The sequence below is a fragment of the Lonchura striata genome, chromosome 5 (assembly GCF_046129695.1).
Source record: "Lonchura striata isolate bLonStr1 chromosome 5, bLonStr1.mat, whole genome shotgun sequence".
Classification (NCBI taxonomy): Eukaryota; Metazoa; Chordata; class Aves; order Passeriformes; family Estrildidae; genus Lonchura; species Lonchura striata.
Window position 1 is genome coordinate 59256215 of NC_134607.1, and position 23577 is coordinate 59279791.

At 36.7% G+C, this 23577-nt stretch overlaps 1 protein-coding gene across 2 annotated transcripts in view; it reads left to right on the forward strand.

Moving 5' to 3' along the window:
- Positions 1-23577, forward strand: part of COG5 (component of oligomeric golgi complex 5) — a 172477-nt gene that overhangs the window by 50260 nt on the left and 98640 nt on the right. For both annotated transcript variants that reach the window (XM_021539126.2, XM_077783629.1), the window contains exon 7: positions 20320-20450. In XM_021539126.2, the coding sequence (XP_021394801.1) occupies positions 20320-20450 (131 nt within the window). The remainder of the gene's footprint in view (positions 1-20319; positions 20451-23577) is intronic.

Below are 23577 nucleotides of genomic sequence, written 5' to 3' on the forward strand. Positions count from 1 at the left end.
AGATGTTCTTACAACAATTGTGCTATTCTTTTTATCCCTGTAACACAGGGATAAAACACAGTTACTCCTCCTCCGCCCCCCACACAACAGATTTGTAATGAAAGAATAGAATCTTGTGCAGGCTGCAACTCCCAAAGGTAAAACCCACAGTACTAGACTTCCATCTGTATAGCCTATTTTATTTTGGGGAGATTTCATTTAGTTTTCCTTGGTTAAATTAGTCTGAAATACTGTCTTTGCAAGTTCATAAAAATTATTCTATAATGGGCGTCTGCCGTAATTTTTGAAGTTTTATATTCAGTTTCTTGGTGGTAGTGCTTGCTATTTACCTGATGTTCTTCTCATCCTTTTTTGCCATGTTCTGATGTTTGTCATGCTCTTTTGCCTTTGCACTCACCTTCATGGCCAGTAGTGTTATTCCTGACCTGTTCTCCTTAGAAATTTTTTGACCTGTCCTCTTCCACCCTCATAGTAAAATACTAGGGTAAAAAAAATGTCACCTGTATTAGTTATGTGTAATTGGAGTGGAGATGTTATTATTCAGTCTTTGGCTGAATAATATATTTTTATAGGATTTAAGAAGTGTATTTCACCAGAATATTTATCTGTAATGTTTACATTTACCAAACACAGCTCTTACTAATCAGTATCTGCTTGAAGAAACTAAAGCTATACATGTATTAAAAAAAAGCTCCCCAGGGAAGGAGATAGTGCTGGGTTTTGTTTCTGCTCTGCAACCAGCATGCTAAAATGTACCAAATCAATACTTGGAATCAATACTGGATAGTTTCTTAGGAGCAGTTAGGATCACAGAAGGCTTAATCCTGATGAGATCTGCGTACTTGGATCATTTAATAACCTGCACAGCTACAGGGCAAGCAAAGCCTCAGTGCTGAGTGTGGGACTGGGCACAGGCTGGTGAAAGCTTGGCTCACCTGATGTGGAGCACGCACTGATCACTGCTCTTCTCTGCCATGTAAGGACATTATTGTTATCCCTCTCCTTTGCCAAGTAATCAATCCCTCTTCCTCTAAAACATGAGCAAATAGCTGAATTAAGTAAGTGAATTACTGTGAATATACATAGGATCCACATTTGTTCTTTTGGGAAGGGCAGTGATTGAACATTTGAAAAAAGCTGATACCAATTATCTGAATAATCTGAACTTGTCTAATTGCCATGTGAAGACTTTTGCCACAAACAGTTTGTCCTTACTGAAGGGACTTGTGTCAATACCAGATAATCTGATACTTTTTCTTTCCAAATTCGTTGCTCTGCTCTGATCTCTTCTCTAAAGAATTTGTATTTCTGCTTTGAAATTTTTGAGTGCTTTTACCACAACTAATTTGTGCATTAACTTCTTTGTATGTTGAGGGCATGTGCTAAGTAGTGCTAATGAGTTACTGAGTAAATGGAAATCAGAATAGATATTAATGAGTGTCTATTCTGAGTAAGATAGTGAAAACTTGGATGTCCGTACAAACCCAAACTTTACAGATTCAGATATAGTTCAGTTTTTTTATTGCTTTAATGTGAAGCTTCCACACACAGTGGATTAAAGGCTGATCACCATCTCTAGTTAACTGATATAAATTGTTCTCCTCTAAATCTTTTCTCCTTGCATCTCTGCCATGCACAGGTGCTTGTTCCTTGCATAGGTGTATCCAGAGGAGTGAGGAGCTGATGCTGAGCTGTGGCTGTAAGCTACTGGGGTCATTTTCAGCAGAATGCTTGTATGGGTGCACAGGTAGGGAGGAGTTGACATGGCCAGGAGATGTGGAAGGGAGGGAGCAATGGCAGCTGGAATAAAAACTGATAGCATAAACTGATGTGGAACTGAAGCACAAGAGACTTGGTGTCTAGTACCAGATCAGTATATTCCCTTTCTTAAAATCTGTAGTATGGTCATGTTATATACCAGGAGGTGTCTGAATTATTATCTTTCCATGGAGGTCCCTGAAGACTCAGCAAAAGAGGGGTAGGAGAAAGCTGACATTATGGCAGAACTCAGAATAAGTAAATGGACTGACTCATAACCGGGACCAGTTGAGTATTTGCTTATGACAGAATAATTTTGAATATGGGACATAAAAAGTAAAAGGGACAATCAGAAGTCTAAACAGTACTTCTGGAAACAAGTTTTGTGAATTTTTTTGCTTTATCTCTATTGTAATAGCATTCCTTTGACATTGCACATAGGTATTGGTGTGATTTGCATGCTGTGGATCAAGATTGCCATGATATCTGTTATGGTTTTAAATATTTTTTTCTAAAAGTGGATGAGAAAATTAAAGTAATTAATTTTGCATGTACTCTGAGACAAGAATTGACCACAGCCATTTTGCTAGCAAGGTTTGCACATTCTTTTTATCATCCTTTATAAGTGATTTCCTGTAACTACTAATGGAAAGTGTTTAATAAAAGGTGATAAACTCCGATGATTTTTTAAATAAGGTTGCAAGTCTGATAAAGCATAAATGTGTTAACACTATTGAATTCTGTTGGCCTTTTAATACATTTTAATTTAAAAAACCAAGTAAAAGGTGAAATGCCAAAGACAAACTCTGAGCAACCAGAATGGTAAGAGTCAATGGCAGACGCAGCTTTCCCATGTAAAAGAATGGTTTCATCTTTCTTTTCTCCATCCCAAGATCTGCAGAGTACTTAAGCTTTCCAATCATTTTCATATTTGACCTGCAACTCTTCTGTGAATATAATATGTTGAACAAATTTTAATAATTTTTTTTTTCCCTGAACACCTCTATTTTTTACTGTGATTTGCTTATTCAGTATTTTTAAAACTCTTTTATGCTTCATTAGCTGTTTTAGCAGCACAAAATATTCCCTTTCTGTCAGATGTCAGAAATTCCATCCTTCATCCATTCACCAAGCACCTATTGTTACTTTTTGATTTTAAAATTAGGTCTTAATGTCATGAACCAGTAGAAATACTGTACATCTAATATAAGTATTAATGCTATTTTGAAAACTTACAGGATAGGAGATGAACAAAAGTGAGTGGCAGCTGGTATAGTTGCTGGGACAGGGTGTAAGGGATTCATGGAGAGGAACCTTCCTGTGTGAGCAGAAGCAGTGAATTGGGGTGAAGTATCTGCAGTTTTGTTCCTTGATCAATATGGAGTTGTTTCTTGGTCTTATTGATCTTTTCTACTCATTTAATGTACTTTCATTTTATGAGACCTATACAATCATTTAATGGAGTAATTTGAATTGTGTTTGAATTATTTTCACTTGCTGTGACATTGTTTTTAACATTCTGGGTTAATTTACTGTATATCTGTATTGTTACTGCCATTAAGAGAAGAATAGCTCATCTACAGAACCAGGCAACTGACTATAGCCAAGTGTCCATTAATAAATGATTTGACCTTGAGAAAGTTGCACACACTCAGTATCTCTATCTCAAAGTGTCAGGTATTGTTCAGTAGTTTATTTGGAGGTTTTGTTGGTTTTCTTCTGTTTGTTTGCTTGTTTATTCTGAAAACTGGGGAAATACCAGTTCACAGCAGAGCAGCTTGATCGCAGTGTGAGCAGTGCTGAAGATCAGCTTGCTTATAATAGACTTTGCTGAGCAGCAGCCCGTGCTCTGCTGTGTGGCAGCATCATTCTTAATTCCCAGCTCGCTGTGTGCCTGCCGTGCTCGGGGCGCCGGCTGCAAATCCCAGTGAGTGCCTCTTGCAGAGCCTCGCGCTGCAGTGCCCTGGCCTTGTGCTCTTTGGGAGCTCAAGTGCCTGGGTGGCTTCGTTCTGGGCTGCACCGCAGAAGTTTTGCTGTCATGGCTCTTCCAGATACTCCTTTCAGCATACCTGTAATGGTGTAAATGTATTTTTGCCAAGTCAGGCTAAGTTAACTCTGGGGTGAAATGGGATACATTGCACCAGCAAAAGCCCTTTTCCACACTTAGGCTTTTTTTGGTATAAAAATGCTGTAGACCTTTCAGTTCATCCCAGGATGGTGCACTACGAAAAGTTCTTTATCTAGAGCTGGACTTAATATGTATTAAGAATAGAATATAGAATCCACATTGTTACACTTTAGTAAGCAAAGCTAGTGAAAAATACTGGGTGAGTCATGATGAATACTGCGAGTCTTTTTTTCTCTATCCCCCTTTTTTGTCCTCAAAACAATTTGATAGGGCTGGTTTAACAGATGGGCAGAAAACCTATCACTGTGTGTTGGAAAACCGTTTCCAGATGAAGAACAGTTTTCTTAAGTCATTTGCACTCCTTTTTCACTGTTCAACATTGACTGAACTAGTCAAAACATTTTAAGCACATTAAGCAATAACATATTAAGTAAGTCTATAAAATAATTAAATTGGAACTAGAAACTAAGAGTTCTTAGAAATATTTACATTAATATTTGACTTAGTATAGATCTTACAATAACTACTTTTGTATCTTCTAGGAACCTTGTGCTCTAGATAAAGAAATTATTTCTTAGGGTTGATGTGCTGTTTCATACTGAAATATTTAGGATTATCTGGTAAATTTATTTCTGAATTGACAAAGAGCTGTGCTTCCCCTTTGTTGTAAATGCTCAGCTATGATGATGGAGCACAGAGACTTAAGGTTAATGTCTCTTCTTCCAGAAGAGCTTGTGTAGAGTTATTAAGGTGTTGCAGCACCCTTTGTTTTTCATGGACTTTTTTTCAGTACATTTTCTTGTACAGGAAATGCACAGCCTTCCTGTACCTGAATTCAGGTAGAGGTTTAATAGTTCTTCCTGGTCTGTTTTGGTCCTGGTCACTGCTCTGAAGAACTTTTATGAGTCTGCCCTCTACATGTTCTTTGGGAAGACCCAGACTTTTAAAATTTATGTAAGGTTAATAGTCTGCATAATTTTGCAGAGTATGAGCAAGTACTTGGCAGGAAATGCCAAAAAGCTGTGGCAGATTTATGTTTTGCTCTGTAGTCTCAAGCTGGGTTCAAAGGACACTGTTGATAACAGGTGACAAGTAATACACCATTAAATAGCTTTTCTGTGGTGGAGATGAGTCAGGTAGTTATAAATTTCTAAACACATTTGCAAAGCAGAATCCTTCTAACAAGAGATGTTTGGAAGTTTTTTGGATCTGCAATTTGGTGGAATGCTGGTTAAAAGGTGTATGCAGATTTGGGGTTCTTTTTTCCCCTGTCCTCACTGTGTGAAAGGGAACGGGAGAATCCTTTAATTTAATCCTCCAGTGTCCAGTAATTCTCAAGTCTCCTCAGTGTCTCCAGTATGTTTTACCTTACGTGAGAGAAATCTCTGATCTGCAGTTTTTTCCTCATTAAGATGCTCTCTGTCTTACCTCTGCCTGCAGGCTCTCGGTGCAGTTCTCACCAGTGAATCGTTTGATTCCTCTCAAGCCCTCGCTGGAGGGGAGCCAGCAGCAATCACTTTCAGGAGGAGGCAGTGAGAGAAGTGTAGCTGAAAAACAGCTCCTTAACCTTTCTCCATAAAGCATGTCACTTAAAAGTGGGGATACTATATCCTTTTGTTACCAGGCCCAGACTCTTCATACCATGCTCCTCTTATTTCAAAAAATACCTTTGAATATTTATCTCAGCTGCTGCATGTTCTCTGGAAAGGGAAAGTCAGTACTATGCCTCCATGACTGTATTGCTGGCTTGTGCAATGTAGGATTGAAAAATCTCATCTTCCTTTTATGTATATCCATTTTTAGATGCTATTATCACAATAAAGTTTGAGAACCTGAACTTTATAGATCCCATCTAGTTTCCAGGACACTGTAAACCTGGGAAGTGCAGAGCAAGAGTTCTGTACAAGTTCAGGAATACGTTCAGAGAAACAGTAAAACATGCATAGCGATGTTTTTTGGAAACAGAACTATGCCATGTTTTCTTGAGGACTGACTCAGTTAACTGGCTCTTAACTCTATTGTTGATGATACCTCCCTTTGTTGTTTTCTAGGGAAGGAAAGAGGGGTTAGATCCCTCTCTCCCCCTTTCCAAGTTCTGCCTCCTCTTTCCTGACTATGCACCATATTTTCCAGTTTTACCTGGGGCAAAGGGCTCAGGAGACTGAGACACACAGCAGCACGAGTGGTTACTTGGAGAGTGAAGGTAGAAGGAAGAACATATGTTCAAACGTTATTTAGACTCCTCAAAGACATGAAGCATGTAGAAGTATTCTGAAACATTCTGCTTTATCAAGAACCAAGGGGATTTTTTTTCTTTTCCTGTTTTTTCTTTTCTCAGAAATATACTTCTGGTAGTTTGTGTATTTTTTTAACTTTATTCCCTCTGTCAGCCCACACTGACATCCCTTCTCTTAGTTGCTGCAGGACCTTTGATACTCAGTTTCAGGTTTTTTGCCTCATTCTATTTCTAAAATGAGAATTATGTTCTACTTATTTTTACCCTTGCAACAGACTTCATACAGAATTTTGCCATCATTTCTTGTAGCGTACGAACTTTGAGCAATTATTTTTAAATACCCACCCATCAACTCCTATTTTCCTTTCTTCTTACAAGTCACTACTTGTATATAACATGATGGAAAACTGGTATTTTCTAAATGAGCCAATGAAATTATTTTCCTATTTCCTGTTATCAAATACAAAATTTTATTATTGAAGCCTTATGCTCCTAAGGAGTGCTCTGTCTTACCTAGAATGACTTTGAAGACCTGTCTGATTTCCCCTTACTCCAGCAATTTGCCTTGATCCTTAACACTGCTCACTGAATTCAGATCAAACATAATTAACTTTGTGGTTGAAAATGAATCTTCAGGAGAGCTAGAAGATGAAACTTGGAGATGTTGCTTTCTGGGAATGTTTGACATTTTGAAGTCCAGTTTTCATCCAATTTGTGACAAATAGGCCTTACTTGCTTTTCCCTCTGAAATTATTTCTTAACATATATGACATAATCAAAATATATTTTTTCCTTAAGGAGGAAGTAATAGCCGCTTCCAAACAGTTACTGAGATGTCTTATAAAATGCATTTAATTTTGAATTCTCATTCATGACAGCATAAATATGTGGATTTTTGAAGTCAGTGCCATGCGGAGACTACATTTTCATTGTCAGATTATTTGTGTAAATCAAATGTAAGTTCTTTAAATCTGGAGCACTTCTACTCTTGTAGTCCCAGAGCTTTGTTCCCTCTTCAGTGCTTGCTTTTGGGGAGTGAAGGAGCTGAGGTCCATGGGAGCTGTCCCAGCAGCCTGCTGGTGGCTGTGCTGGCCATCACAGGAGGAACAAGGGCTGCTGATCTCATGGCTGACTCTGCCTCTCAAAGGTCACTGCTAACATGAGCGTCTGCTAGGATCCTCTTCTTCAACCAGTCCTAAAAAGCCATTTTATTTGCAATTATGGTCTGTGTAATGTCTCCTGAAATTCAGTCACCTTACCCTGCCTTTTTAGTTACTTTTAGTTTTTTTTTTTTTTGTTTTTTAGAGGGTCCAGCACACAGAAATAAGTTGCAGCTGTACCCAAGGCACCCAAGATTTCATAAGTTTCTACAGATGTTCATCTTGCAGTGTTTTACTTGTGTATTTTTTTCTAACAAAAAAGTCTTTCTTTCATAGTCTTAATTTGCAAATAAAATAACAAAGATCATAAAATTAATTAAGTGAATCAAAAGTTTTCCTTGATGGAATGGTCATTTGATAGAACTTAGGACTTTTTCTGTTGCATGGTGTTTGGGGTCATTAAGTACTCAGAGGGGTCGGGCTCAGGCTCAGCAATGTTACTGGCTCTGCTGTGGTTAGGGAGTGTGCCTGCTGTTCATCAGTAACTCTGTTGGGATTCTTGTGCCAGAGACATAGTTATGTAGTCTTAGGTAAATCCATTACTTGCTAACCCCAAGATTATCCAGTGAAGGAATACATGGCAAATGCTCCTGTGATAGTGTGAGGGTGGAGATGTCAGTCAGCTGTCAGTGGCAACCCCCTATAAATGAGCTTAAAATGGCTGAGGGGCAATTATGATGGAGGTACATGGAATCATGAATGCTGCAGGAGGAGCAAAGGAACACAATGAACAGTCACCCTCTCCCATTACAAGCCCAAAAAGGTGCTTAATGAAACTGTCAGGTGGCAGGTTCACAGACCAAAGTTGCTGCCCCATGCAGTGCATGTTTCAGTTGCCATGGGGAGCACTGATTGCTAAATGCTTTCATGAGTTCCAGGAGTTATTTTATAATTCATGGAAAAGAAACAGCAAGTGAGGATTATTGAACGTAATAGTGCTCACAATGCTTGTTGCCCATAACATTACTGAACTGTGAACTGTTGCTCCGTGGAGCATCTGCTTTCCAAGTTGTCCATGCATTGTGCTCAGCACAAGTTGTCCATGTATTGTGTTGGAAGGAGCTTGGAGCTTGACTAAGGAGCTGAGGGCAAAATCAAGTCATGGAGGCTAAGAGGCAAGATCGCAGCTCGTTTAGCAGCTTATCTCTTAGGATCTGTCGATAGAGATTATATACTGCTTGCTGAGATACCACAGAGATACGTGCTTTACAGTAATAAATTTTACATATTAGAATTGTGTGTGCTGTCATGTTTCCAGTCAATATTCTTTGCTGGTGCTGCTTCTTGATTTTCAGAGTTTCAATAATGAATAGTTTTGAGTTTATCAATATCATTAATTTTGAAGACCCTTGATAACCTTCAATTAATGTTCTTCTGAAGTTATTTTCTGGTTTTGATTTTTGATTTTTGATTTTTTTTTTTTTTTTTCCCCTGCTTGGCAAAACACACTTTCTGAATGTTGGGAAAATGTGAATTTTAACTGTGATGCAGTGTAATAATATCTTCAGGATTGGGTTCCTATTAGAAAATTTAGTATATGCTATTGAAAAATTGGTTTTTCCCTGTTTTTTTTTTTTTCTCCTGAAGGAAAAGGTGTTTAATTTCAACAGTATTAATGTTTTAGAGAAGATTCTGTTTTCTTTCCTGATCTTGAAATTATTAATAACTAACAGCAGTGAATGTCACAAATTATGCTTTGTAAGGCTTGAGAAGAATTTGTTATTGGACTAAATATTATTTAAAATTAGGACTGTGATAAAAATTATGATAGAATCATAACACAATGCATCTATATGTTTTCTCAAATTTATTTTTAAGTATTAAATTGCTAAACATATTTTATTCTTCAAGCAGCACATTTTTTTGTCCATTCAACTCTTTTGTGTTAATTATTAGATACAATTGGCTGACAGATGTAGGTAATAAGAATTGGCTCATAGATAATTATGAATTCTACAAAGAAAATATCCGCATTATTTATTAAATAACAGTTACTTGCTAAATTAAATGTTTTCACCCAGCTGTTAACAATTTGTGCCTTTAATGACTGAAAGACTTGCCTGAACTTATTGTTTGCTTCCTTGGATATGCAAACTTTAAAAAAAAAAGGGATTTGTATTTTTAGCATTTAGCTCATTACTTTGAACTCAGCTACAATAGATACTGATTTTTAATTTTATGTCTCTGTGACATTAATGATAGTAGAACTCAAATGTGTCATCAGTACTGTATTAGAGAAGACTTAACTTTTCGTTTTTATCCATTTCGAAATAATAGAATAAAAACAATGGCTTCTCTCTCTGTTTACACTGATATTTAGTCATTTTGAGAAGACAAGTACATTTTTGTGAAATCTTAATCTATGGTAATTTTAAACCTTCATACATGCGATTCCTAATTTTAACTCTATGTGTTTTTTGTAGAAAATCATGGTCAGTGTACATGAAAGACTAATAGTGATGGATCATAATATTTTTCTAGGTTGCTAAAGAACTTTTACAGGTAGCAGAAAAGGTATGTGCTACCGCTGTGTAATGGTAGTCCTGGAGTGTGCTGTAGGTGATTGTTCCCTTTTGTTCGTGTTTGAGGAGCAGCTGTGCAGGTGGGCAGTTCCCTTCCCCTGGTGTTTACAGCCAGGCAGTGATTGGAGTGCAGGATGTGCAGGGATTGGGGGCTGTGGTGAATGCTGTGGAGCAGCTCGTGTGGGGTAGTTGGGAGGGATGTGACATTTCCTTCAGCTTTCCAGTGTTCTTGTTAGAGCAGGTACAGCTAAACATTACAGTAAGTGCTAAGGGTGAGAGTAATAGTTTATCAATTTGTATCTAGATAACTTTTTATCGAATTGCAATGAATGTTGTAGAGGGGACAAGGAAGGTTTTAAAACTTTTTTTTTTTATTTCACTATACAAATTGTACAAAATAGAAGGTATTAAAGAATCATAAGAGGCAACTGCTATTGGTCTGTATTGTGGCTGAATACTATTCCAGTTGAACGGTCAAGAGACAGGCATCTGTGCAGGCTAACTTCAAATGAAAGTGTCAGAATATGAACACCGTTAGGTTCAGTTTGGCTTTCAAACAACATTCTTCTCTTGCCTATTTTTCGTTGCTAAGTCTTATTTTTGCTAGAAGAATTGGCAAGAATTCTGGCAGACTGGGCAGGTTTCTGCCATAGGCTGATCTCTAAATTTCAAAAAAGATTTTACTGTAGGAGATAAGATATATTTCAAGAGGTTTTAAAAATTTGCTGTTAAATTCAAGTTGTCTACAAAAACACTCTGTATCACACAAGGTTCACTTTGTTCTCCTACAAAGTATCTGAGGTACATAAAACCCATGTGATTTATAATCTGTGCAATATCTGTTGACTCTAAAGATGATAAAAACAGGTAAATCTGCAGCCAGTTGCAGGAAGTTATTGATGATATGACAAGTGAGGGGTGGGAGGAATTAAATATGCATTTATTGAAGATAAAAATTACATATATTTCAGAGTACTGAGGGAGTTAACATAGCTGTTACTAAAGAAAACTCAGTTCTGCTTTTGCAGAAGTGTTTTCCTGAAGGTGTAAGTATGAAAGGGTGAATAGTGGGTGTTGAAAAGAGGCAGGAGAGACCCATAAGAAGAGAAGAATATGAAAGAAATGTTTGCAGCTTTTATGTATGTAGTAAAGAAAAAAAGTAGTATTCCCCCTTATGCAGGGGCCAAGATAGCATGAAGTTTTTTATTACCTTGATTATATAGTTCTGTAGCACTACTGATTGTAAAGTGTCTCCTGGCATTTATAAGTGTATGTTAGAAACTACCTGTGTTCTTTCATGTGCAGTCTACATTTTTGAATTATATTAGTGCAAAAATAATTATATAAACTCAAAAAATGTAGGCTATATCTCACTAAAAAGAAAAAAAGAATGCAGACTAGCTAGTTCAGGATGGTAATTGTAGACGTGTAGACCTGTAAGTCTGTAGCTGTTCATGTATACCTTTATCCTGGTGTAAAGTATTCAAAAATTAGGTCAATGACCATTGACATCATTAATTAAAACTCACAAATGAACCAAAATCTCCCCTGCCCTCCTTCGAAGGCAGTGATTCAGTGAAGAGTCAGCCATCTTTGCCTTCTCCGCAACTGGTGGGATGTTTGAAAGAAGTTATTTCTGACTAAAGTTCTTGAGACACATCATCATTTTCCTTCATTTTCTTTTATCGTGGCGTGGTCTATTGCTACATGGGATAGTACTGATGGAAACTGAATCATCGCACGTTTACATAATGCTCTATATTGAGGAATTCTACTTAGCTATTGAATGATAACGAATTAATAAGATGTAAAAGCTGCCTGCTGTTTTCAGGCCAACATGTAAATTTAGGTTATATTTTGCATCTCTCTGCTCATAACTGATTTGCTGGCTTTTATGGCTTTAGTTGCGATGCTAACTTAGGCAAACAAAAGACAGCCAAAGTCACATACCTTCATTTAGGTGAGTCCTTATCTCAATTTCCTAGTTCAGAAAGAGATGGTTTACTTCATCCACTCCCATTTGGAAGGGCATCATTCTTTTACATGGGTTTATGGTGCAGTTGCAATATATTTTCAATGCAATTATCTCTGATAAATATGAGAGTGCATTCTTTTCATCCTCCTTCATTGTATAAACTGATATGAGGCTCCATTTCAAGGACTGCTTATTGTTCACCTGTTGAGAATTCAAGAAATACTTTCAAGACAGTAAAAATCTTGATTACTGTTTCCATGAAATTTATTAAAAACAAGCTTTATTCACCTTTTTGTTTTCCAGTTTTGGCTGCTCTCCTGAAATATGAGCAGAAATGAGTATTACCACTGGCTTTGCTAATGAACAAGCAGTGCAAAGCTGTGGGCTTAGGTGGGGAGGAAGTTGTCAAGGTGGAAAGCATATGATAGCACTAAATTACTCTTACAGATTAATAAAACCAAATTGTATGAACGACTCTGTATTTATATCTTTTCATTACATTCCTTCATAATTTTCTGTCTGTTATTTTTCATCATTCTGTTATGCTCAGCTCTCTAAAGCTGAAGTTCATTTGTTCTGTAATGCCCCACTTGGGCTACATCTCTCTCCTGTTCCATATTTTACCTTTCTGTCCCCCTTTCTGTTTTTGTCTCTTTCACACATGCTGTACATTTGCTTTGCATCTGTGATGCTATGAAGTCTGTTCAAAACTGAAATAGGACAACTACATTTTTACTGGCAACATATTTTATTTTTACTTTGCTCCAAAAAAAGACCAAGAGGAGTATTGACTTGTAGAGGTATTATTGCATTGTTGCCAGAATAAATTTAATTTTGAAAGTCCATTTTGAAATTTTCTTTTGAATATTTTCTGATTTCTAGGTCATAGCTACAATACAATACTGAGGGTGAAGTTGGTTTCAGTTCCACTCAAGTACTATTGATGAATGGCATGGATGTTACAGTTCTTCATGAGTATTTTATCACAGAGAATTTAGAAAAAAATGCTGTTTTAGTTATTGAAAATGTTCTGGTAGCTCTTGAGGGAGTTTTCTCAAACCAGCCAGTTTTAAGAAGCTTACGGTGATTTTTAGAGTTCTAGATCCTAATGTTTCACAGTTTATCAATTTTAATTATATTAAAATACAATGTGTACATTCCTGCAGATTAATATCCTCCATGGATAAGGTGTATGGAACCATAAGTACAGTATTCTGCCCCCATGTCTTACTAGAATGTCTCATGCTGTAGCCTGTATCTCTTGTGCACTGCTGAGGAAGGTCTGTCCGTCAGCCAGCAGAAGATGCAGCTAGATCTCTTCTTAACCATTTCTGTTCAAGGTTAACAGACTCAGTTCTCTCAGCCTCTCCTCACTCTCACATGCTTCAGTCCTCTGTTGTGATGGTTCCCTATTATACTCATTTGTCAATGCCTCCTTTTTTGTTAGGAGGCATGGAGTACAGTGGCCTTACAAGTGCCAAATAATAAGAATAATGACTTCCCTCAACCTGCTGGGGTACACCCAGTCTGGTACACAGCTGGCAGTCTCTACCACAGGGATGTACTGCTGGTTTAAGTTAAATTTTCTATCCACTGGATCTGTTTCTGAAAGCTTCTTTCCACTATTGAGCACCCAACCTGGTTGTGTGGACAGGGCTGCTCCATCCCAGGTGAACAGGGCTTAACTCACTTTTGTTGACCTTCATGATGTTTTTTTTTCTGTCCTTATCTCAAGGTTGCTATGGTTCTTCAGAATAGAAGCCCTGCTCTCCAGGGTGCCGAGCACTTCCTCAACTTGCTGTCACCCATAAGCTCACAGAGGGTTAATTCTGCCCTGTCACCCAGGTTACTAATCATGGCATTAAGCAGCCACCAGCTGGATGTGGGGCTGCTGCCTGCTCCCCTTGGAGGGCACAATAGAAAGTAGCAGGTTTAGTAGGTCGTGGTGAAGTGAGGTTGTGAGTCTGTATTCAAGGGTGAGGGGGAGGGATGGGGGAGATCTAATGGTGTGTGGGAGGGGGAACCTTAAAGGAGTTCAGCAACTCTTGCTTTAGGCCTAAGTGAGTGTGGGAGTCGTGTGGTATAACTTGTGATTAGACCTAAGTAGTGTTTGTCTTGGTGTGTTAAGCTATTTTTTGAATCATGGCATTTTCACAGGAATGTCTCCAAAATTTGGTGCTCATTGTTAAGTCAGTGATGATGATAAAAATAGATATCAAACTCATTTCCATCAGTTCCAGATCCTGCGTGGCATCTGATTTCCAGCCCAGAGAGCAGTAGGAATTAACTCTTCCATCAAGACAACTTAAATGCAGCTTTAATTTAATTTAAAAATAGCTAGTCAGTCTTCCTCGCTGCTCCCCCATAATTGTTCTCAATTCAGGGTGTGTTTTTTTATATTTTTGCATGCAGTATGGAAAGAAACAGCATGCTTCCTCTGTAGATAGGATTGGACATAGATGATTATTAAAGCACTAGTAAATATTTTAAAATAAACCATATTCTATTAAAAAAAACAGGAACAATCTTTTGGAGGAAACAAAGCTGATCCCAAGTGCAGGATGACAATTTATTCTTTCTTATTCTAACCTACCTTTACACTTAAAACTTTCCCCTTTGTTTTAACATGCTAGAAAATGTTCAATTTTTCATACTTACATGGTCTCTGAATTCAAGTGTTGAATTCTCAGTGTTCTTCTGAAGTAAAGCTTTGATCAGGTAAGATGATACTCCATCGCTGGAAGTGTTCAGGGCTGTGAGCAACATGACAGCATGGAAGGTGCCCCTGCCCATGCAGAGGGGTTGTACTACATATTCCTTAAAGGCTCCTTCTGACCAAACCATTTTGTAATCATACAATGTACATGACAGGTCTGTTTTACAGTACAACATAACTGTCTGTGTTTAAATGAGCATTTAAAGTTTTCTTTCTTTGACTTGTATGCTTTTCACCAGTTTGATTTTGGTACTGTTGAGCTGATTTGTTTAAAATGAAACCAGTCTTGGATTGAAATTAAGAGATGAGAAGTGCTTTGCTCTGTTTTTATTTTTCATGTTCCCCTTCACGAGAGACATCTAGCAGAGACTATAACTGGTTGTCTAATATTTCCTTTTCTGGACTTAAACAGAAAGAGTGTGTTAATGTGCTGTCTGAGAAAACAAACAAATACAGAGCCAAGGGGCCCCACTCAGTTTCTGTCTCCAGCAGGACACTTTTCACTCACTTAATATTGCTCAAACAGCTAAAACCTGAAATCTTATGTACTATGCATGCAAGTAGTTAATTTTTAAGATGGTAGAAATTGCTTAAATAAGGACCAGATTTCATAGGAACTTAGTGGCACTTCAGTGACACAGGCAGACTTTATTCTGTGTTGTTTCACTGAAGAAACGTTTGCAGGAGTTTTGCCATATAGGAAAAGAAAGATACCAAGAATTTTGTAACTAACTGGCATTTTAGTAAATTTTTTTCTTCTTCTTCTTTAATAATGAATTAATAATACCTGCAGGGAAAAACCCCTCAGAATTAATAATCTATTATTCAAAATTAATAATTTTTAAAGTATATTCAAAATACATGACATTGTGTATGGCACCTAGTATAGAGCAATTACATTTCTTATTTTGAACACTTTACAAAGCATTATAATCTATGCCGTTTTGATAGGAATTAACACCTTTTCTGAAGAGTTCAAGTTGTATAAGATAGCTGTAAGATATTGTTTAATAGTACCAGTAGTGGAATCACTTTCATTTGATTTAAATGCTTAACGTGAGGCTTGCTTCAGCAGGTATTCGGTGCCTGGTGCAGAGTGTTGGACAGTCATTTCTGATTAAGTGGAGAATTAGTCTGGTTCAAACAGAACATAAGCAAAGGTTCTTTTTGCAGTCATCAGCTTCTAGTTCGAACACTTAGAAATTTGCCTGCTCTTGCTATTCCCCACCTGCTCTATATGCATCGTGTGGCAAATTCAAGTGTCTCCAAGCAGCAGAGCACTGTTCTTTAAGGTAGGGTGTTTGCTTATTTCACCTAGAGACTAGAGATACAGTGGAAAACCCTAGGTTGCTTTCATCAAAGGGTGAGCCCTTGTCTTCTCCTGAGGTATTGGGATCTCAGGCTGTCTTCTCAGGCTTTGATTTTAAATTAGCTGCATTGACCAAAACAAACCAATTGCCATATTTTGGCCAAGCAGCATCCTGGGTTGTTGGTTCAGATACAGGTGAGGCAAACAGGATGTCCTTCCTGTCCAGTAGCTACTGCTGTAACTAACATTTCAGTTAAGACCATGGAAGATAAAAGAAACAAGTATTGCCAATAGCAGTTTAGCTTCAGCTTCATAAACATCTTCTACCAATGCAAACATGAGTCTTCTATAATAGTTCTTGATAAATCATGGACTCTCTCATCTTCTACATACTTAAATCCCAGCAGAACTCTTGGGTATCATTTAGACCTGTTGACTTTTTGGAATTTAAATTAGTAATTCCTTCAAAAACTGTAATTTTTCTTCACTATGGAAAAATAGCAGTATAGTCTTAAGGTACAGATATTACCAACATTATCTGCAAGACTGCAGAATCAATAAAATAAATGACCAACGCAAGAGAAATACACCTCAAACCTTCCTCAAACAGGGAAACAAAGGTCTGTGATTTTATCATTCTATGATTTTATTTAAAATTTCAGGAATGGGCTATTTTCCATTAATACTCTCTCCCCCCATTCCCAATCTCCCATGGAACATATCTTAATTTGTCATTGGATTCTTGCATTTGAAGGGAGTTACATGTCTGCAGACCTTAGGTGTTCACTTCTGGGGAATCCACTTTGGATGTTCTAATTTCCTCTTTTCCACCTCCTTATTAGTGTCGCTGAGGTTGCTTCTCAGAGCACAGAAGGGTTTCTCCTTTGTCTGAAGCAGCCTCTTGAGTCCTGCAGCTTAATCACATTGGTTTATTGCTGTCTTTTGTTTTCCTCTTTGTTATTGCACCTGATTGTTCTCAGTAGTCTTCTGTTGATTCTTTAATTTCTAGCAAAAGCTCAGAATCAATTCAGTCCATATAAAGAATGTAATACAGTTCTTGTGGAGCTCATAAGGGTGCTAGTGTCATAGTTATCTCTGTTCCAAAACATATTTCAATGCTTACAGAAAGTTGCAATTTCTAATCTTGATTCTGTATTATCACAAAGAATATTTGAGGTTAAAAAATGAGATCACATAATAGAAAGAATCTGTGTTGGTGAGTCATTTAGATTAAGGAAAGCTAACCGTGTTGCTTAAAGTACTGTTTTTCTGCCTAATGTTCTATCTGCATATTGGATTTCTCTGTCTATGAAACTCCTGTTATATAACTATCAGGGAAATACTATTTTTAAAAAATGCCTTTTCAAGCAGCATCTTAACCAGTAGGTTAGAAAAGTTGTTCAAGTTTAGTAAATCAAGAAAATGTTGTATTGTAGTGACAAAAATACTTTTTTTATTAAAAATAGAAAGTTCTAACCCTTTGGTAGGCAGAAGTAGGTTATGTATGTCACTTATTGCTAGGTCTTAGAGTGTATCTGCCTTGACATAGAGTATTTTTGTTCAAGAAAATGATTCAGTAGCCAGTCTGTATTTAAAGTTCTTAGAAAGTAAGTTCCAGCTGTGCTTTCCAAGTTTAATAGGATGTGATAGAAGGGAAGCAATACCAACACCCTATGAGAGATTTAAGGATTTGCCTCTATGTTCTTGAACCTATATAAAGAGGTAGAGTTATCAGAGGGATGAGAGGTACAGGAATGGTTATAGGACTGTAGCTCCCTCCTCTAATTTGCTCCTTGGCTGTGCTGAGAAGTGGCTGGAGCAGCCTGTGGTGTTGCTGAGAGCCTTGGTGGGTGCTCCAGCCCTGGCACATGGTGGTACAAGATACTTCGATTCTAATTTGTTAAAAACACAAATCTTCCCAAAGATAACAAAATGTTATATATGCACTTTTAAAATCTCTTAAGGGAGAGATGTCAGTCATAAATATATGCTCACTGATTATTTTACAATTAATACAGTAATAGTTTTACTGCAGAGCTTTAAGGTTAAAGCAGATGGAAAGCTGACATGCTGAGAACACACAAGCGTAGAGATTTCTAATATTACTTATCTGTATAGATGACAAAAACTATCAAAAGGCAAATATCCTGCCTGTGTTACAGCTTCTGCTATCACATAAGAATGGCAGGGAAGCACTTGCAGGTGTTTCTGACATAGACCTGCTGTCCTTATGAAAACTGCTGTTCTTCTGAAGACTGAGTAATTTCTAGAGCTTCCTTACTGTTAGAATAGCAACTAGGAGTATCTACAGTGGTAGCCACTGAATCTACAGGAAGGCCCACTGTATTGAAGTCTTCCTGATATGCATTGTCCTAAGATATTTTGTAAGGATTGCAGAAAATTTGGAGCAAAGTTGTAGATTTTAACAGATTGGCAGGAGGTGGCTGCCAGTCGGAGACACAGATGGAGGTATTTGGAGAAGCCAAAGCAGCATGGTCTTTCTGTTCTTTTCTTAAAACCATCAGAAGGATTAGATTTTTAGCACGTGAAGTGACTTAATTTAGATTTTGAGATAAAACACAGCAGGAAGAAATGGTATCTTTTTCTGTGGATTTAGGAGATCATAACCGTATTTTAATTTTGTTTTGTTTAGGCAGCCTGGGCTTCCAGATTATGACTTTATGCCACAAGTGAATTCCACAGCAGTTCTTGTATTTGTGGTATATTTAAATATTTAGTAATATTTGCACCTTTTTTAATCTCATGTTGCAAAAAAAACTTCTTCAGAGTTTACTATAGCAGTAGAGTGAATCTGTGATAGTGTTTTCCTCTTTTTTTTTTTTTTTTTTTTTTTTTTTTTTTTTTTTTTATGTGCAGCTAAAAAAAAAGGGGTCAGAAGATTAGCCTTCACATTAAAGACACTTGCTCACTGGAACTTGTTGGGAGCTCAGTATTAGTTTTAATGGTTTCTTATGCCAGACCAGGTGCAGAGATGCAGCTTAGTCACAGCAAAGAGTTGCAGGGAAATAAGGGGTAAGTGTGGCTGCTCTGGCCTGTGGCAGAGGCAGCTCTGTAAACACACCAGCATACAGGGCTTCATGAATTGCCTGTGCTGTCCTGCTGCTCAAATGATCTTTGACCCCTCTGATCAATTTTTAAACAAATGCATGCAGGGAAAAGCATTTGCAGGCATATTCTTAGTAGATTAAAACCTATTTGACATGCTATACTGTTAAAAGAGATTATTTCCTTTATGCCTTTACTAAGCTTTATGCAGTATATTAGAAAGCTTTTTGTTTTGATTTCTTACATGGTATTTTTCATGTGCAGGTATACAGGGATGTTCTCTATATAGCTGTAAAATGATTCACTTGGAATGTTGTGTTCAGTTGTGAACATGTGATTGCTGAAATTAACCTGAGAATTAAATTAGTTTATTGTGAATAAACAAAAAAATATGGCTACTAAAGTGAAAGGTTATTTGGCAAAGGTGTAAAAGGTCAGTTAGCTTAGTTAAAATGTTTAAGTCTTTGCCTTAATAAACTTACTGTGAGGGCTAAAATGAAGATAACTTTGTTAGGAAGTCACAGAGGACTGGTTATAAATAGAAATAGTGGAACATCATCTTATGAAGGAAGAATCTGATACTGTGTGAAATGCCTTGCCCATTTTTTTGTTAGTTTTACTTGATCTTTCAAAAAAAAAGCAGTGGAAAACCTGCTTCGTTAAACAAAATGTTGAAAACTGTGTAAAGGAGAGAAATCCTGCATTATCTTGGTAATAAGCAGCAGTGTAAAGATCTAGGCTACCTGGTCATGAAAAATTAGATAAATTTAAATCCAGAAAGATAAAAAAGGATGAAAAAATATCGTTGAGAAAAGCTGAATTTGAATAGATTTCATTGCTGCAGTTGCCAGTCCAACCCAGTAATCTCTAGCTACCTGGCTGGTAGTGCTTTCCACAATAGTAAAAATTTTTGTGATGATTCTGTAATTAAAAAGGAAAAAAAAAATCTTTTCTTTTCATGCCTTTCTTTTGTTTTTGATCTCAAATGTTTAGTAGTGCAATTTAAATATATGAAGTAAAATTTGAGCCTTTTAATGTATCTTTAATTTCAGATCTTAGAGCAAATTATGCTTATTCGAACATGTGGTTAGACAAGTTTAATGATCTAGGTAATTCTTTGGGACAAGGATATGACTTCTTGCCCCTTTTTGGCCTGTGATTCTGATTCTGCAGTTCCTAGAACTCATGTTTTGCACCTCTTCAGCAGTCTCTGGGTGTAGAAAAGTGGGCTGAAGTAAATGCAATGTATTCAATATCCAAAATTTCTCAAATAACAATCCTCTGATTTTCAGTTCTCCTGGTATAAGACATTACTTTGATGTACTGTATTATCAAGTGTTGCATACAAAAACGTCCCTTTGAACTTACTGTAACTTTGAAATGTTTTAACATGCTTAAAATATTCCATTACCCTGTGTCATGCTTATCAATGTTTTGTTGCTCTTATAGATTATCTTTCTCAAGGGATAGATCTGTCTGGAATAGAGGTGATTGAAAATGACCTGCTTTTTATTGCAAGAGCTCGTCTTGAGGTGGAAAACCAGGCTAAAAGGTTGCTTGAGCAAGGCGTGGAAACTCAGGTAAAATACACTTTGTTCTTTACTTCCTTTCAAAGGTAAAGTGTAAAAGAATTTGAGCTTGATTTCTTTTGCTTTGTGTAGCACTGCCCAGTATTTGTTAAACAAAAAAAAGTCCTATGTGATAAATTCTCACACATGACTATATTCAAATAAATCGACAAAACTGGTCTTGTACAGTATTTGCAAGAATGAAATGTTGCAGGCTCTGACCCTGTAATTTGGAAGAAAGTAAATGAACTGTAAACACTGTCACAAAAGCTTGATGCATTCAACACCATATACAGCACTGCCAATGTTGCCAAGCGTTATAGAGAAATATGAAAAATGCAGTTTCTCAAAACTGTAAGAAGATTTCTGCATTTTAGCCATGCAGAAATACATTGAAAAAATTTGAAAGATTTTCATTAAAACTTCAAAGAGCAGTTTAAGCTTTGAGGTAAATATTCACTGTAGGGAAATAAAAATGAATATGTATAATTACATTCATTCATATTAAATGTAATTATTGACATCTCTTCATGACCTGGCTACATCTATTAACTATTTGCAGTATCTTTAGTGCTATTTTCTTGCCTTTGTAAAATCTAATGTTTCTTTGATTATACTTTTTAATATTCTTCAAAACCAAAAATATTTAAAATCCTCATTTCCAGAGTGAGAGGAGAAATCTGGTACAAGTTTCTATCAAATTTGGATCTTAGCGAACAAAGAGGCTTTGAACAAGACATTTTTATTCTGTTTCTTACCAAGTGTTAAACTTCTCTGTAAGTCAAGATAGCATTTATATATTTATTTATACTGTTGTAGATTGACATGAAAATAGAATGTATACAGAATAGAAAACCTATTGAATAAATTGGCTTGATTAAACAATTGAGGATTAAAATTTTTCTGTATGTCTCAAACTTTTACTGTAATTTCAACTAATTTTTTGCAGTAAGAAGTCATGGTTGTGGTAAATGCCTTTGACTATTTGCTGATAACAAAGTGGTTGGAAAAAAACACCCCATTTTTCACTTGATTACTATTCCAGTGTTGAAACTTCTGGCTATTTGAACATGTTGCCAAGCTGTGATTGCACTTTTTGCAAGCTATGAAGCATATGGGTTATTAAATAAAGATTGACGGAAGATGGGGCCTAAAAAAAAGCAACTGGACATTTATTTTAAATGTAGCAAAAGTCTTAATCAGTATGAACTCGTTCTAGTTTTTCATGTCAGATTTGACCTTCTCTGATAATTTTCTCTTCATATTAAGTACTAAAATGGAACTGACAAAGAAACCCTGGGGAAATCAATCCCACTCCACCTGAAAAATAGACAGATTTATTAGGTGTTCCAGGCTGTCTCCAGGTAATCAAGAGATTATTAAAGTATATGCCTGTTGTGCTTTAGCCAGGGGCCTGTTTGCAACAAATGGAGGAGTATTTGGAAGAAAATTATTAGTGCTTAGTCATATCAGAAATGGGGATATTTTCATGAGGAGGTGTTGGGTTGTGCATCACAGGTTTGTTGTTGGATATGATTTCTGAATTCAATGTTGAGAACAATAGTTTAGAAACAGCTTTAGAAAATACATGTGCAGGCATTGCCCAAGAAATCTGGAATTTGAAATGTGACTAGTGAATAGCAAGTCTTTGATTCCTGTTATATGTTTTACTGACAAGCTGATGTACATCTATACTTTCTAACCCCTGAAACTTTCTTAAAGAGGACATGGGACCTTCATATTTTCTCCTGTATTATATACTAAAGAATTCCTCAGATGAACTGTCTTCCTGCCAGTATGTATTCTGGTGGCTGTCTTTGAGAATAGTGCATCTGTATTTATCCAGGTGGTTCTTCAGTTATTTGATATTCATATTTGCAAATGGAGTTTTAGTTTCCACCCTTGTTTTCATCTGCTGTGTAAATAATATGAGATTAGTTGCCTACATAAGAGCAAGCTGTACTTCTATATTTCATGTAGCACTTTTCAGCAACGCCTTAAGAGAAAAATTACCCTTATATTTCCATTTTAGAGTATTTTAGTGTCCACCTAGAAGAGAAGCAGGAAGTGGAAATACATTTTAAAAGATAAGACTGGAAGTATTTATTTTTAAACAAAAGTCATTAGAATTTGGTGAATGTCTTCTAGAATTCAGCTTTTTTTTCAGAGATACTGCTAGAAGTTACTCTGACAAAAAGAACAGAGCAAAAAAGTCTAAACTGCTCAATTTATAATTTTTATCTATCCACTTTGATTTGAATAGAGACAATTTTTGTTATTTTTATTGTTTATTTAATGATGTGTAAGTCATATGCTAGTGAGCTGTGCACAGATTTCTCCCAAATTATGTCCAGCAGTAGCACATGAAAACAGATACTTATACCCAAGTAATACATTGCCTTTTTCTGTTCAGTGTAATTCATGTTTTTATGGCATGTCCACTACCATGGTGTTTATGTATTTCTCAGAAAAAATGAAATCTTTTCCCCCTTTGGAAATGTGGCATTAGCCATTGACTGCTTTGGAAGTGAAGCCTTCCACTCCTGTTCCTGGTGGAATCTTAGAGCTGCCATCTGAGCATAAACTGGAAGTTTCTGTCAGTGTGTTAGACATAGCAGGCTCCCATAGAGCTGCAAACCACACTTGCCTTCCTAATCCTTTTAGAAAGAGAAAGCTCTCTTTGCTACTGTTGACAAAAGTAATACAAATAATAGCAAACCCAAGCACACGGGTGTCAGTGGCTACAGGCAGGTTTTTTATTGTTCTGTGTGCTTTGTTAGGCACTCCTAGTGTACATAGCACAGACAGACAGTCTTTCATGACCCATAGAACAATTTAAAGAAAATGGATCCTAACCTCATCTTTATTTCTAGTCCTAATGTCCTTGCTAGCTTTCCTTCATACTGTAAGCAGGCTAATGGCAGATAGCATAGGAATCAGAAAAGACTGCTTTAGCAGACATGTATTAAGAACTTGATTAAAAGCCACCCTTCTAACAGAAGGGCCAGCAATGTTTTCTGCTTTAAAATTTTAAAAAAGAGATATATCTGCGTCTTGCAACCACCTGAAACATCCCCATCATTTATTTTGCTCCCACTGGACCCCAGGCTGAAGAATGTAGATTTGCTCCTGATACCAC